Genomic DNA, 16,324 nt, shown 5'->3' on the forward strand with positions numbered 1-16,324 from the left:
CGCAAATTCTCGCGATGAGGGTACGGAGGCTCGAGAGCCCGCTTAAAGCCGCGGCCGAGGTACCAGAGACCTAGACTGTGCTGCTTGGGCCGAAGAGACTAGCGAGGGCATTGTCACTTTCAGGCTTCTTTAACGCGCCACTGCTGGCACACCAGCCCTTTGTCACGTTTTAAAAAGCATTGTTTTTTGGCTTTAAAACTGCAAAAACTAGAGCATTAACTGTAGCGGACTTGCAGCCGCAATTAAAACTTGTAAGTACTGGCTTTCTTTTTTTCAGATGTCATTATTTGTGTAACAACATTGAAAAACAAAAAAATATTTTCGTTGGCTGGATCCGATCCTCGGACTGCAGTAGGTCCTCACAGTCAGCCACCGAAAGTGTCGGCCCACAGTTTGCCCCTCGCAATTCTAACCGTTATCCCGCCCCCCCCCCCCCCGCGGCTACCATTTGCGCAGGCGCAAATCTTACCTTGGCTTCTTCGTGGGTGGTCTTAGGCGGAAGACGCAGAGTATTCTGGGAACACCGGAGGCGGAAATCACTTTGTCTCACGCTCTGGGTTCTGGTGGATGCGGTTTGCCTTTCTGCCTGTGATTTCAAGAGTTCGGAGCTCGGAAACCATTTGCCACCATGTATGACGCAGACGAGGGTAGGTGACCGCTCAGAAAACTCCGCGGAGACCCACCTGTGGAGGGAAACGTGGGGAGCTGGACGGATTGAGGGTTTGCGGCCTTCCTCCAAGCCGGTTACAAGTGTCCCCAGCCGTGCCCCCCACGTACCCCAGGCCGGGAACGAGGCCGGGATTGCAAGAGGTGGAGGGTGCAGGGAATGTAGCGTTAACGTCCCCGGCCAGGGTGACACTGGTTTTCTCCACGTCTTGCTCCTTGATGAATCATAACTACCTTCCAGTACTGAAATAAAGGGCTCTTTTAAAATATTTCCCTTAAGGCCAGAGTTAGTGGATTTATTGAATAGTATGATTTTTGAGCGTCACCCTGTGACAGGCATTGTGCTAGGCTCCGGAAATACACCGGGGACAAAGAACATTGTGTGTGTGTGTGTGTGTGGGTGTGTGTGTGTGTGTGTCTAATTTGGCATTCCTTCATGCTGTCATATGTCTAAATAAGTTTTAATCTTCTTCCCAAAAAATGACATAGTTAACTGGGGCAATGTCTTTGTTTTTTCTTTCCATGTATGTAATTAGTCATGTCTAGTGTATTTTCATTGTGTATTTTTAAAGCTCTCTCTTCCATTCTCCACAGCTACTATTTCAAACTTTATTTTCTTCTCCCTTCCAATCCCGTGGCCACCCCTCACATTTCTTCTTATTCCCTCAGCTACTTCATGGAGAAAACAGAAAAACAAAAGCTTAAACTCTGCTGCTTAAACTTCTCTGTCTCATTTATATCTGAGTCAAGAAATTTATTAGCATCATTACATTCTCCTTTCTTAACTCCTATCTCAATGGAAAAGAAATTCAGAGAAGTTTTTTTAGCTTTATTTTTCCAGTAGGTAACATATTCTTGTATCTCACAAGCCAGAAAATGTAAAAGTGTCAGGTCTCCAGTGGTAACTCCCTCCACAGCAGCTCCACGTTCTTCGATTTTTTTCTTTTTTACTTACTAGATCACCGGTTTATTGTGAAAAGGGGTTCCTTGATTCTTATCACTCCATAGATCTGTGTGCATATTCAAACAAACAAATGAGATTCTGTTTCCCCCCTTTACAGATAAGAAAGATTTACACTTTTCTGTATTTTTATATTTTACTTTATACATACGTAGATTTTCATATCAATAGAGAGCACCCTTTTTCTTTTTTTTTTCTTTTTCCCCACAGCTACCTAGTTTGTGTGGATATATACCGTAACTTAAGTAGTGCCTTAGGTAGTGGTTCAAACAGTGCTGGAATAAATCATCTTGTATGTGTAATTTTGTCCAGTACAAGTATGTCTGTAGGATAATTTCTAGGTGTAGAATTGTTGAGTCAAATGATATACGCATTTAACATTTTGCTAGATGATGCCAAGTGACCATGGTGATTGCTTTAATTTTCCTTCTCATTAATGATGTATAATAATACTGTGAAAAAGTAGTTATAAGTTATTCCTTTTATCAAGTCTGTTTCAGCATTGAATTTACGTTCTATTTCTGTGTCCTTTGATATCTTTGTTAGATATGCCCTCATCAGTTTTCATATACTCCTTTTCAGCTGGCCTCTATGTGAAATATTAGACTTCTCTTGTCTGCAAGAAAATAAGTTAAATTCTTTTTTTTTATTTAAAAAAACATATCTTTATTAATTTCAGAGAGAGGAAAGGAGGGGGAGAGAGAGATAGAAACATCAATGATGAGAGAGTCATTGATTGAGCCCACAACCCGGGCATGTGCCCTGACCGGGAATCGAACCCCGATTGCCTGGATCCTAGGTCGATGCTCAACCGCTGAGCCACGCCCGGCTGGGCAAGTTAAATTCTTTATTGTTTCCTCCTTCTTCCTATATTTTGCCTTTGGCCTTCCATCACAGCAAGTTTCTAAAAAAAATAGGCTGTCCTTGTTTCTAATTCCCTCTCCTTTTGCCTAGTTTACTTTTACTTATTAAAAAATGAGGTCTCTGCCTAGCTCAGCTTTTGGGAAGTCTTCCCTAACCTCCTCAGGTCCTGGTTAGGACTGTCCATATCACTTTGTTCTTATTCCCAATTGATTTCATCTTATCTATATCTCCTTGGTAGGTGATAATCTCCTTGAGGATGAAGCCATCTTTTATTGTGTAAAAGGTGGTGTCTCCAATCCCTGGGACATAGTAAACACTCACATTCAATAAATATTTGAAGAATGGATGAATGAATAAATTAGTAACCTTCATGGGTTCATTTTCTTTCACATGACTAACAGCAGTGTTCTCTAATAGTCTGCCTTCAGTCTTCCTTCTCTTTGTAAACTCTGTATTCTACCAACCCCATGTTAATGATTCTCAACTCTTTGTAATTTAGACCCCTTGTTTGAGTTCCATGTTTATGAATATTTAAAGGGATAAATGTTTTGTAAGTATACCTAAAGCTGACCTCATCATTTTTTTTCCTTTTCCCACCTTATTGCTTTTCCTATGTGGCTATGAAATTAACCTCTGATTAACCTCTAATAGCTAGAAATCTCTGAGCTATTTTAGATACCTTTTTCTTATTCCTCTCCCCATGAGTAGCGATCAGTAATTCCAGTCTATTCAAGAAGAATTTGTTAAATAATTTATTTTAGTTATGTATCCAATTTTGAATCCAGAGCTCAGAATATGAAAACAAAAATACAGCTTACTTTTTTTTTTTAAATGTTTCTATTGATTTCAGAGAGAGGAAGGGAGAGGGAGAGAGATATAGAAACATCAGTGATGAGAGAGAATCATTGATCAGCTGCCTCCTGCTCACCCCCTACTGAGGATCCAGCCTACACCCTGGGCATGTGCCCTGACCGGGAATTGAACTGTGACCTCCTGGTTCATGAGTCGATGCACAACCACTGAGCCGCACTGGCTGGGCCACACTGTTCTTTAAGAAAATGAGACTAACATTAGGGGATCAGTGCACACTGATTTTTCAAGTGCTCTATTCAAATTATTATTGCTGCATAACTCCCAGAATTTGGCGGTTGAAAAATTAATTTCATATGTTCATGGGTTTAAGTGGTCAGGAATTTGGATAGAGCATAGTGGGAATGACTTGTCTGTTCCATGTCAGTAGCTCACCTTGAAGACTTAAAGGATGGGTGTTGACAGCTAGGGGCTGGATGATCTGGAGTGTTTACTCACATGTCTGGCACCTAGCTTAGAAGGACTCAAGGACTAGGATTGCTGACCAGAGCATCTATAAGTAGCCTCTCCATATGACTTGGGCTTCTTCACAGTATACAAGTTTAGAGTACTAGGACTTCTTAATGGCAATTCAGGGCTCCAGAATTAAGTGTTTCAAGAAACAAGGTGGAACAACATTACCTTTCTTGACCTAGCTTCTAAAGTTGCATAATATCATTTTAGCTACATTGTCTTAGTTTTGGGAGAGTAAAAAACCTGCCCACATTCAAAGGAAGGAAACATAGACCCCTGTATCTTTTTAAAAAATATATGTTTTTAGTGATTTTTAGAGAGGGAGGAGAGAAACATTGATCAGCTGCCCCCTGCACGCCCCCTATTGGGGATCAAGCCCATAACTGGACATGTGCCCTGACCGGGAGTTGAACCACTGATCTCTTGGTTCCTGGGGTCCGCTGAGCCACACCAGACAGGCAGGCCGCTGTATCTTGGTGGCCATCTTTGGAAAATACAGTCTGTTAAACCTGTACATGTATGAAATGTTGCTGTAATGGACCACCTCACCTTAAGGTATTGCCCAAGTATTGGAACACTTTTCTGTCTCTACACTCTTACCTTAATTTCTGACTCCAGTCTCTGGGGAGCTTAATGACCAGAGGACTATGAGCTTGCTCCTAGTTACTTTCATAGTTAGCTATGAATGATAATTACATGGACATTCTGGAGAAGATGGAAAACTTACAGATTCACACACTTATGCTGAACTTTTGTAATGAGGCCTTTTTGTATATTGGGAGAATACCTATGTGATGTACAACTGTATATATATAGATGTATACCTATGTTCATTATTTCATTACAATTTAATTAATATAATTGACATTTTAGAAAAGAGGTAAAAGGATTGCTTTTTATTTAGCAGATACCATCTTTGGAGCAGATGTTAATTAGTAGCATTTTATTCCAAATGAGTACAATATTTTTGTTTTTTGCAGATATGCAATATGATGAGGATGATGATGAAATCACACCAGATTTGTGGCAAGAAGCATGCTGGATTGTAATCAGGTAACTTTTTAGACTAAACTGAATAAACTTTAAAAGGCACTGTAACTTATAAAGAGATTTCCTGCTTATTCTGTTCTTGAAAATTAGATGTTCTGTGTCATTGTGCTACATGAGAGCCAGTTTCTTATTTTACTGATTTATATGTATTTGACTTGAAGTATTTAGGACTTAAAGAAAGGTTACACAATGAATTCATGTATATACTTCACCTAAATGTTAGTTAACCTTATGTTTTCTGTCTTTTTTTGGTCTCCATATTTTTTTCTGAAACATTTGAGAATAAGTTGCAGACATAGGAACTTCCTTTTACATAAATCATCAAAATCAGGAAATTAATATTAATAATCTTATTTAATCTACAGACCTTACCCAAATTTTGCCAGTTTCGCACTAATGTTTACAGCAAAACAAAATTTTTTTTCTGATTCTGGATCTAACCTAGGATCACATAATACATTTGGTTTTAATGATTTATTCTTTTATCTCCTATAATCGAGAACAGTTCCTCAGTCTTCCTCTTTTTTTTTTTTTTTGACCTTGACATTTTTGAAGAATATAGGCCAGTTGCTTTTTAGAATGCCCTTAGTTTGGGATTTGTCTGATGTTTCCTTATAATTAGATTTAGATGATTACTTTTGGCAGCAGTGGTGCTCTGCTCTGGCTGCATTATATTAGGAGGCGCATGATTCCTGTTTGTTTAATTACTGGTGATATTACTTTGATTTCTCTTTTCTTTATTTTTTATTTATTTATTTTTAAAAAATAAATCTTTATTGATTTCATAGAGAGGAAAGGAGAGGGATAGAGAGAGAGAAACATCAGTGATGAGAGAGTCATTGATCGGCTGCCTCCTCCACTCCCCCGACTGGGGGTTGAGCCACAACCCGGGCATGCGCCCTGACCAGGAACTGAACCCCGATCACCTGGATCCTGGGTCGATGCTCAACCGCTGAGCCACGCCTGGCCGGGCTCTCTTTATTTTAAATGGATAAAGTTACAATAGGTTGTAGTTCAACCCAAATTCCTCTAAGTGTAATTAAAATGTAATGAAACTTAGGACGAAGCCTTACATATAGGTAAGAAAACTATTAAGTAATAAAGTAACATCCTGCTATGTTAGGATGTAAAATGCTGCAATTCTGCTCTCATCAAACTGTTAGTTGCTTTGTTTAAGTAACATGATGATGTCTCTTTGATCCCCACCTGTTCCAGATGCACATCCTCTTGGGTGACACTTTCTCCCTTTTCAGTGAACACATGCTTCTGACATTCTGCTAGTTGTATTTGTAATATAACTGAACCTTTCTTCAACATTTTTTGTTAAAAATGTATTATGTTTTTGGGATGTCAATATATATTTTTCCTATTAAACATGGGCTATAAATAATTTGTATTGAGACATTTGGATTTTCTATGATGTTTGAATATTAAACACCTAGAGGCTTTTTACTAGGAAGCAAAAACCAGGTAGATGTTCTGTGGGATATGCTAGGGCCATTTTAACTGACTATAGGTGCTGCGGTTATTGTGAGATGTTTTGTTCTTTTACTTTTTAACATCAAGTGATTTCTCCCAAGCAATGTGAATGTGATAATACTTACTATCACTAGTGACTTCAATAAGATGGCTTCTGGTAAAATAATCATAATGTTAGATATAAATATGAAGTATATAATTTAGGCATTTAAACACATTCTAATGAAGCACTCTTCTAATGATTTGGGGGAAAGTAGCTATGGCTCAACTTCCTGGGGGAATAAAAATTGTCCATAGTTTTGTAAAGATTTTTTTATCATTAATTGTCCATAAAAACCATTGCTATTTCTATTACAGACAGTGCTTTCCATGTATTTCTTACATATTAATGCTGACTCAAATGGTTGTTAGACATTTCTTTGCTGTTAGCTTAGTCTCTACTGAAGGAAATTGTCCCAGCCATTTTTTGATTTGACTTTTGTTAATCCTCACCCAAGGATATTTTTCCCATTGCTTTTTAGAGAGAGTGGGAGGGAGGGAGGCAGCAATGCGAGATGCTCTAACCAGTGAGCCACACCAGCCAGGGCTACTGCAGCTATTCTTAATGCAGTACCTTATACAAGCATTGTGTGCTGTGTTGCCTACATAGGATCAAACTTCTGAGATTGCTGGTCATAGTTGACTGAATCAGGGTGGGACCTTGGCACAAAGCAAATAAATGTTGTGGGCATGCCGGTGATCTGTGAGGCAACCTGATGATGTTAAATGGGAGACTGGTGATTAGTTGGGCTATGCACATTGTCTCAGAAAATTGATGTGAGGATGGGGAAGTCAGTAGGTACTAGGGAGAGAGGAGCAGAAGTTAAGGAGGTATCACAGATACAAGATGTAGGGGTCACAAGGTGGAAGAGTTGAGATACTGGAGCTGTGCTAGTGGAGTAGTTCTTGTGACTGAGGGCTGATGAGAGAGTCCAGTCCTTAGGATTGCATTGGATCTCAGAGCTCTTCTGTCTCACTAAAGCCCAGCTAGGCAGCTGTTTTAGGCGGTGGTGAGGAGATTCCTCTTACACTTATATCTACTTGTTTATTTTTGTATATCTCTTTCCCCATCCTTCACATGAAAAGGTGTCTATTCCTTACAACCAGTAATGTCTGTTCTTTTAGATTCTCCACCCTTCTTTAGGGCTTCACTGTGTGATTTCTGTATCTATACTAGCTCTGATCTCTTACCCATGCTCCATTTTTTAAAATCTTCATTCATTTGCTGAGTATTTTCACTTGAATGACTTACTGTCATCTCACCTTTAACATATTCAAAATAGAACTAATAATTTTAGTCTAAAATTGAAATTCTTAATATAGCCCATACTTTAGTCATTGATATCTTTTCTGTTATTCAAATTAAAGTTCTTATTTGTATCTTTGTCTGCATTATTTTAGTTTTCTCTCCTGACATTTTTTTCAGGAAATGTTTCCAAGAGTTTGGATGAAATTTATCTATAAAGGACATTTGTAAATTAGTGCTCCCTTATAGTTCTTATGTTGTACTTTAATTATTTTACCCATAAGTATGTCTCAATTCCAAAAACTTAACAGGTTTTACAAAGAAAGTTTTCATAGTGTCACCCCTTTTTTTGATATTTCATAGTATCTTCTGTAGTGATGGGTATATAGTAGTTGGTATTAAATGACTGTTTATTGAATTTAATTATAATGAAAACAGGGAAATATACTAGAAAACATCACTGAGTTGTAACTAATTATGAACTCAAATGTTTTCCCAGTTCCTATTTTGACGAGAAAGGCTTGGTCAGACAACAGCTGGATTCTTTTGATGAGTTTATTCAGATGTCTGTTCAAAGAATTGTGGAAGATGCTCCACCTATAGACCTACAAGCTGAAGCTCAGCATGCTAGTGGAGAAGTTGAAGAACCGGTAAGATGGTTATTCTAATAAAGTAACATAAGTAAAAGAAGAATATTGATTTGAAATTTCAGTTCTCTCACCTGGCTTGAAGGTTAAAAGTCATTTGGTGTTTTTAGCAGAGTACTTAAGCGTCTTCAGTCAACACCTGATTTATTCTTATAAATGGAGAGATGCATTTTTGCAAGTACAGTTGACCCTTGAACAACACGGATTTGAACTGCATGGGTCCACATATACATGGATATTTTTCATCTTGTACACAGACAGTGTAAACTTATGGTATTGCTAAATATAGTACAGTACTATAAATGTGTTTTCCTTAACATTTTCTTTTCTCTAGCTTACTTTATTGTAAGAATATTGTATATAATACATTTAACATGCAAAATGTGTTAATTGACTTTATGTTATTGGTAAGACTTCTGGTCAACAGTAGGCTATTAGTAAGTTTTGGGGGAGTCAAAAGTTACATGCAGATATTTTACTGCATGTGGTGGGGGTTGTTCTAAGTTAGGTGGGTAGGGGTTGGTATTCCAGACTCCAAGCTATTCAAGGGTCAGCTGTAATCCAAAACCCTAATCTTTATTCAGATAGTAGGTATTTGATAGTTGGGAAGAGGGAACTCAGAAATAAGATGAAGCAAGCCAGAAATAGTTATATTCCTTCAGAAAAACTCTCTTTTTTCTTTTTACAGTATAAGGAATCATAAAAGAAAAAAGTATTTGAAGGACTTTTTTCTCTTGATTATTTGTTGTATGATATATATATTATTATAGCAGTATGAGAATAAGGGAAAATCACCCAAACATAATCAACTATTTTAATTTTTCTAAGTTCTTTATAGTTTTTGTTTACACATGTGCATATTTTTAAAATCATAGAAAAGGTATAATTTTATAATCTGGTTTTACATGAATGATTGTAAAGAGGTATGTAGTCTAAAATAATGACTGTAGTTTTTCAGTGGTAGAGAGGCAGCATGATAGGCCTCGAGAGACCGGGAAAACTGAGAAACAAAGTGAGACCGGGAGAGCCTCAGATACAGAGTTAGACAAGGGGAGAGGTTATTATTTCTAGCCAGTCCCTCTTTTCTGTAGTTAGCTTCTAGGGACTGATATATTATTCTCATTCTAGTTGGAGATGCTGTACAGACTTGCTGTTAAGAACAAAAATAATTAGCCCTTCTAGCAATGTGCTGGGAATTTAGGCATAAAATGCCTTTTTATACTTAATGGCATTTTTCCTTCATTGTCTTTGCAAAACGGGAGATAACAATACAACAACATATTCAGAGTGCTACAACCATAAGTACTATTTGAGGAAGAGATCTCTGAAGCTGGGGTATCAGAGCTTAGTGCAAAAGATGGGAGGAACGTAAGCTGACCATGAAGGGCAAGGCTGAACTTATCTTAGTGGAGAAAAGGTACTTAGGCATTTCAGCAAGAAAATGTTTGATGTCTTTGGTTTGGGTATGAAATGGGGACCACAACAGTCAGTGTATGACTTTTTGGTTTGATCTGTTTTTGATAGGCGTTTGTGGAACCAGATGGTTCCAGGCTTTGGATGTTTGGATATCGTGGGGAATTGTTGAAAAATTGTCAAAAGAATTTATATTTAGCATCATTTTAGAAAGATTACTTTGGAAATGGTTGGAAGCAGATAAAAATCTTGGAATAGCCTAGGTTTAAAATAATAATGTTCTATACTAGGGTGATGGTGGAAATAAGGAGTAGATGGATGGCTTCCCTTTGGTTCATTATCATCACAGGTTCTCTTTGCCCTTTACCTACTGCATTTTGGGAAACCTGAGTGTCAATAATTTACCTTCAGTAGTCTGTGTAGTTCCATCTTCTTCTCTGAGATTTGATTTAGAGAAATTCACTATCCATTTATTTCTGGAAAGTTATCATGGATCTTGTTTTATTGGGCAGCAAATAGATACTAAATTGAAAACCTTTTTTTTCTGCTATGGGCTGAGCTATATTCAGTTAGGAGTGGTAGTTCTGTTCCTTCATATAGAATAATTAGAATTTTTGTATGTTTAAGAATTAGGTGCATTTCCCCCCCTGATGTTCTGTTGATTAGAGTACAGTTCTAATTGTATGAATTTACCTTTTCTTTGTATTCTGGTAACTCTCTACTTCTGACCCTAACTAAGGAGAGGGCACATGAAACTACATAGATCTTTAATACAAATACATTTTAGCTGTTTGATATAAACTTAGAGCACATGATATGTGCATAGTCTTTATTTACGTGTGATATATTAAGTCTCTGTTTTCTGCCTTAAGAAAGCAATTAAGTATAAAATGTGACATCTGTGGAATTTGGATGTTGACTTTGGAGAGTCCCTGTGTTAGTAAAGTGGATTAATTTCTCCAGTTTCTAGAGCTTTTTCTATTCAAAATGTTAATGTCAATTGGAATGGAATCATTAGAACTTTTATGGAAAAAATTATTTACCCTGTGTTTTTTTGGTTTTATTTCAGCCAAGATATTTGCTGAAGTTTGAACAGATTTATCTCTCCAAGCCTACCCACTGGGAAAGAGATGGTGCTCCTTCACCAATGATGCCAAATGAGGCCAGATTACGAAATCTCACGTAAGTGATTTTTTTCCAGCAGCTGGTGGTGAAATACAATTCAGAAAACGTAATTTTAACTAGTTGAGAGTTTTAGCAAATACCTACTGTTACTTAATTGTGCTCTACTTTTGTTTTCAAAGGTATTCTGCTCCACTTTATGTTGATATAACAAAAACAGTCATTAAAGAAGGTGAAGAACAACTTCAGACTCAGCATCAGAAAACTTTTATAGGAAAAATTCCAATTATGTTGCGTTCAACTTACTGCCTATTGAATGGCTTAACAGATCGTGATCTTTGTGAGTTAAATGAATGCCCCTTGGATCCTGGTGGCTATTTCATTATTAATGGATCAGAAAAGGTATAGTGGCATTAATTTTTTAAAAATTGATTTTAGAGAGAGGGAGAGAGATGCAGTGAGGGAGGGAAGGAAGAAGGGTGGGAGAGAGAAACATTGATTTGTTGTTGCACTTATTTATGCATTCACTGGTTGATTCTTGTATGTGCCCTGACCAAGGATTGAACCCGCAACCTTGGCATATTGGGATGATGCTTCAACCAACTGAGCTACCTGGCCAGGGCTAGTAGCATTATTTTAAAGTAATTTATAAAATGATTAAGATTTAAATTATGCAAATTGAAATTAAAAAGTAAGTTTTTATATAGAATGCCTAGAAGTGGAAGTTGAAATATTTAGGGGGTACAGTTGAATTGATATAAATCAGAATTTTATTTAGCTGTATTATATAATATGCACTTGAAATACAGTCTGTTGTTTGAGCTTAAATGTTTCTATGAAGCATTTATGCAGAATGGAATTTATAAGTTCAAGAATTGATGTTTCAGTGAGCCTATATGATCACATTCAATTAAGATACAAATTTCACTCTTCTCTTTTAAGGACCTTGTGGGTTTTAGGGTTGTAACTTTTTTTATTGTCCGTATAGGTTCTGATTGCTCAAGAGAAAATGGCAACAAACACAGTGTATGTGTTTGCCAAAAAGGATTCTAAATATGCCTACACAGGAGAGTGCAGATCATGTCTAGAGAATTCTTCCCGACCCACCAGTACTATTTGGGTTAGCATGCTGGCAAGAGGAGGACAGGTATGGCATGGGATATGATGCTGTTTGGGCTTATTCCTTTTTGTTATTTACCAGACTGCATTCTTGGTCAGAAAGCTTTTCTTGAATATATTATCAGTGTTATATGCTAGGCATTGTATTATTTATTGCTGTGTAACAGATTACTCCAATAGCAACATATATCATTTCACAGTGTCTTTAAGTCCAGACTCTGGGTGTGGCTTAGCTGGGTCCTCTAGCTGAACATCTCTCACAAGGCTGCAATCAACATATTTGCCTGGACTGCAGTCATCTTGAGGCTCATTCGTGTGGTTGTTGGTAGGATTCAGTTCACTGCGGGCTCTTGAACTGAGTCTCAGTTCCTTGCTGGCTTTTGGTTGGAAGCCTCAGTTCCTTTGCCACATGGGTTCCCTCTATACAGCAGCTGACAACATGGCAATTTGCTTCATCAGAGGGAGTAATGGTGAAGAGCCATAGAGTGTACAAGCAAGGTGGAAATCACAGTCTTTTATAACTTAATCTTGGAAGCAACAACCTATCATTTTTGCCATACTCTTTCTGTTAGATGCAAGTCAGTGCCCTCAGCCCCCTACTCAATATGAGGGAATTATACAGGCAATAATAGTAGTAGGCAGGGATCGTCAGGCACTGTCTTAGAAGCTGCCTACTATAGGCATGTTACTTAAAATAATGTGGTCTAATAAGAGCTAGCATTTCTTGAATATTTGCTGTGTATCAGTTATGTTATTCAGATTGCTTGATTTAATCTTTACAACTATCTTGGAAAGTAGTTGTAATTACCTCTTTTAATTTCATGTATTTTTTTATTAAAATTTTTTTTGAATAAGTCATACATGCATATTAAAATAGTTCAAAAGTACAAGAGAGGGTATACTATAAAAAGTAGTCTTTGACTCCCAGATCTCTTCTGCCTCTACCAGAGGCAACTGCTTTTGATAATTTCTTGTAAATCAGTCCAGAAAGTCTTAATGCAAAAAATACAAGTGGGAGCATACCACATACAGTTTGTTGGTATCCTTTAAAAACATGTTTTGATCAGCACTTAATTATTCTTTTTGAGCTGTGATATTCCATATACAGATGGAGCATGATTTAACTATTTCTCTTATGGTGGATATTTAGGTTCCCAGTCTTCTGCTCTTACAAATAGTTCTGCAGAGTCTAATTTCACTTTTTATAAGTCTTATAAAGATAAAAAAGATTAGAGAGTTTTGACTGCCTGAAGTTAAATAAACTAGGTATTAATTAAAAAGATTTTTACTTGTAAATGGGGGTGGAATGGGGCCCAAGTAGAGGTGTTTGGAAAAGATCGCCAGGTGGTCGTGATGTGCATTTATTTTTGAGAAACATTGGCCTGGGTTATGGAGGGCAAAGATGAACACAACATATTAGAGAGATTATCATGTCAGTTATGGGCAAATTGAGTTAGAGGCAGAGAAAGGAAAATCATCTGGATTTAGTGACAGGTTTGATATGAGGATGGATCACTTAAAATTCTGTGGTTTCTATCCTGAGGTTCTGGATAAAATAACTTTTTCAATAATTGACTTTTAGAGAGAACCTATTGAGTTCATTTTTAGACAAACTATTTTGGTGGGTGGGTGTGGGATGTAGGCATTTTTTAATATTTTTTTATTCTAAAACAGATCTATCATTAAACAAAGGACTAAATGGAATAACTGATAGAAACAAACAATGATAGTTGGCTATATGAGGGCTGAGGGCACAGGAAAAAGATCAAGATGAAGGTTTGGGTGTCACTTATGAAATGCTGTTACTGACTACTGAGGAGATGGGATACGGTTTCTAAGGAAGGAGGCCTGAAGGAGGAGGAAGGCAGTAGAGACTCTTATTAGAGGGCCATGATAGCATAGGGTTTTGAAGATAAGAGAAGGTGGAATTTTTTTTTAAAGCATTTACATGACATTTTGAGCTATTTTTTTTTCAATCCTCACCCAAGGATATATATTTTTTCCATTGCTTTTTCAGAGAGAGTGGAAGGGGGAGAGAGAGAAAGAAACATTGATGTGATAGAGAAACATCGATTGGCTTCCTCCCTTGCTTGCCTGACCAGGGCTGGGGAGCGAACCTGCAACCGATATATGTGCCCTTGGCTGGAATCGAACCTGGGACCCTTCCGTCCGCGGGCTGACACTCTGACCACTGAGCCACACTGGCTAGGGCAAGAAGGTGGAATTTGATGTAGAAGGAAAGAAATATGATTTAAAATTGAGAAGCCATATGTTTGTATGCCAGTGTAGGCTAGTAACTTGCTTTGTTACTGTATATGTGTACAAAGAGAAATGGAAAAAACGAAGCTTGTGCAAGAGGCTGTTTGTTCAAACAAGGAGGTGCCACACAGAGCAGTTATGAGCTAATACTTATTTTTTGCTCTGTGCTTAGCTGTTTTTCAGCATTCGTCTGTCCGTATTCTCTTGTTTTGACCCCTTATCTATTTCTTTCTTTCAGAGTTCTTTTTTTGTTTTTTGGGGTTTTTTTGGTTGATGGAGAAGTTGAGGGGTCAGTGTTCATATTCTTTTGCAGCCGACAGTCATTTTCAAATACAATATTGGGTAATGCTGAGAGGATTTTGGCAGGCAGATAGTAGAGAATAGAAGTTTCCTCAGGTCTAACTGACCAGCCTATCCATAAAATTAGTAAATCTGTTCCACTGGTTTTGAAAAGCAGCCATTCTGTAGAGTATGAGAGGCATGCTTCTTTTGAAATACGTATAACGATGAACATGTATATAAAATGGTTCTCATGATGTTTTCGTATGGCTGTGATTTCTGTGTACTCATATTCTAATGATATTTTATTTTCCTAGGGTGCAAAAAAGAGTGCTATTGGTCAGCGCATTGTGGCAACCCTACCTTATATCAAGCAAGAAGTTCCCATCATCATTGTGTTCAGAGCATTAGGTTTTGTGTCTGACAGAGATATTTTAGAGCATATTATTTATGATTTTGAAGATCCAGAGATGATGGAAATGGTAATGAGTAAGCAAAACATATTCATAGTGTTTTATAAGAGGTTTAAAGTTACAGACTGTTGGTAATTTTAAAACAAGTAGAAAGCCCCTCTGAAGAGCAATTTACTGGTCAAAAATCATATGCACATTTTTACTTTTTATTTTGAAGTAATTTCAAACTCATAGAAAGTTGCAAAGAACTTCTGTATACTCTTCACCCAGATTCACCAGTTGTTACTTTTGGCACGTTTGCTTTAGCGTTCTCTTTATATACACATTTTTTTCTGGAACATATGAGGGTGTTTCAGGGATCATGCCCCTTTACTCCTAAATACTTCAGTGTATATTTCCTAAGAACCAGAGTATTCACTTACATAATCACAGTACAGTTATCAAAATCAGAACATTTAACTTGGGTACAATTCTAGTAATCCACAGATTAACTTGTTCAGGTTTTTGCCAGTTGTCTTGATAATGTTCTTAATGGCATTTTTTTTTCTGGTTCAAAATCCAGTCCAGGATCATGTACTGCATGTTGTTTTTATGTTTCTTTTCCTGTTTTTTTTCCCCTCAGTGTTTCATAACATTGAAATTTTTGGAGAGGATAGGCCATTTATTTTGTAGAATTTCTCTCAATTTGGTTTTGTTTTTTGATATTTACTCATGATTCGATTCAATTTATGCATTTTTTTGGCAGGAAAAATACAGAAGTAACATTGTGCGCTTCCCAGGACATTGCATCAGAAGTCACATGATGTCATTTTGTCCCATTATTTGTAATGTTAACTGTACAGTGTGGTGTCTGTTAGGTTCCTCTACTGTAAAGTTACAATTTTTGTGGGAAGGTTCTTTGAATCTAGATAAATATTCATATCCTTATCAATCTTTTCTATTAATGATCCTTGTCTCAATAAATAGTAGTTGATAGTCTTAAAATTGTCCTGAATTGTCCAGAAATTTTAAGACTACATAGAAATAAGGTAGAATACAGGCTAAGTGTTGGTCACAAAATTAGAAAGTGGAGGAGGAATACATTTTAGTTATTAGAGTATTTATTGACACAGTTACGCAAGAAAAATAGGTTCTGGTTAGATTTTACTTTAAGCTTTCACCAGTAGTCGAATGCTTTTTTTTGTTTTTAATAAGTATTAAGAAGAAAAGACAGTACATGTTATCTTTTATTCAGAAGGCATCCAAATGATTGGAACTGGATTCAGACAGTATTCAAACTGGAGTTTTCTTAGTAAAGTCAAATACCTGACTTGCGTTACGTATATGGTCTTTTTTAAACATACTGTTCCTATAGCTCTTATGGGGCTTAAGTCAAATTTTACAAGTCTGTGAGTCAAGCATTCACTGTGCAAAAGTGCTTTAATTTCTTCTTCTGAAAATACAT

At 37.0% G+C, this 16,324-nt stretch overlaps 1 protein-coding gene across 1 annotated transcript in view; it reads left to right on the plus strand.

Moving 5' to 3' along the window:
* Positions 1 to 8: 8 nt before the first annotated feature.
* The window catches only part of POLR2B (RNA polymerase II subunit B), a 40,911-nt gene continuing 24,595 nt past the window's right edge, over positions 9 to 16,324 (plus strand). The window contains exons 1-8 of the mRNA XM_081118423.1: positions 9 to 251; positions 496 to 647; positions 4,795 to 4,867; positions 8,128 to 8,278; positions 10,758 to 10,870; positions 10,993 to 11,212; positions 11,799 to 11,957; positions 14,785 to 14,949. Of these exons, the coding sequence (XP_080974549.1) occupies positions 629 to 647; positions 4,795 to 4,867; positions 8,128 to 8,278; positions 10,758 to 10,870; positions 10,993 to 11,212; positions 11,799 to 11,957; positions 14,785 to 14,949 (900 nt within the window). The 5' untranslated portion in view covers positions 9 to 251; positions 496 to 628. The remainder of the gene's footprint in view (positions 252 to 495; positions 648 to 4,794; positions 4,868 to 8,127; positions 8,279 to 10,757; positions 10,871 to 10,992; positions 11,213 to 11,798; positions 11,958 to 14,784; positions 14,950 to 16,324) is intronic.

The sequence above is a fragment of the Miniopterus schreibersii genome (genome assembly GCF_964146895.1).
Source record: "Miniopterus schreibersii genome assembly, chromosome: 1".
NCBI lineage: Eukaryota > Metazoa > Chordata > Mammalia > Chiroptera > Miniopteridae > Miniopterus > Miniopterus schreibersii.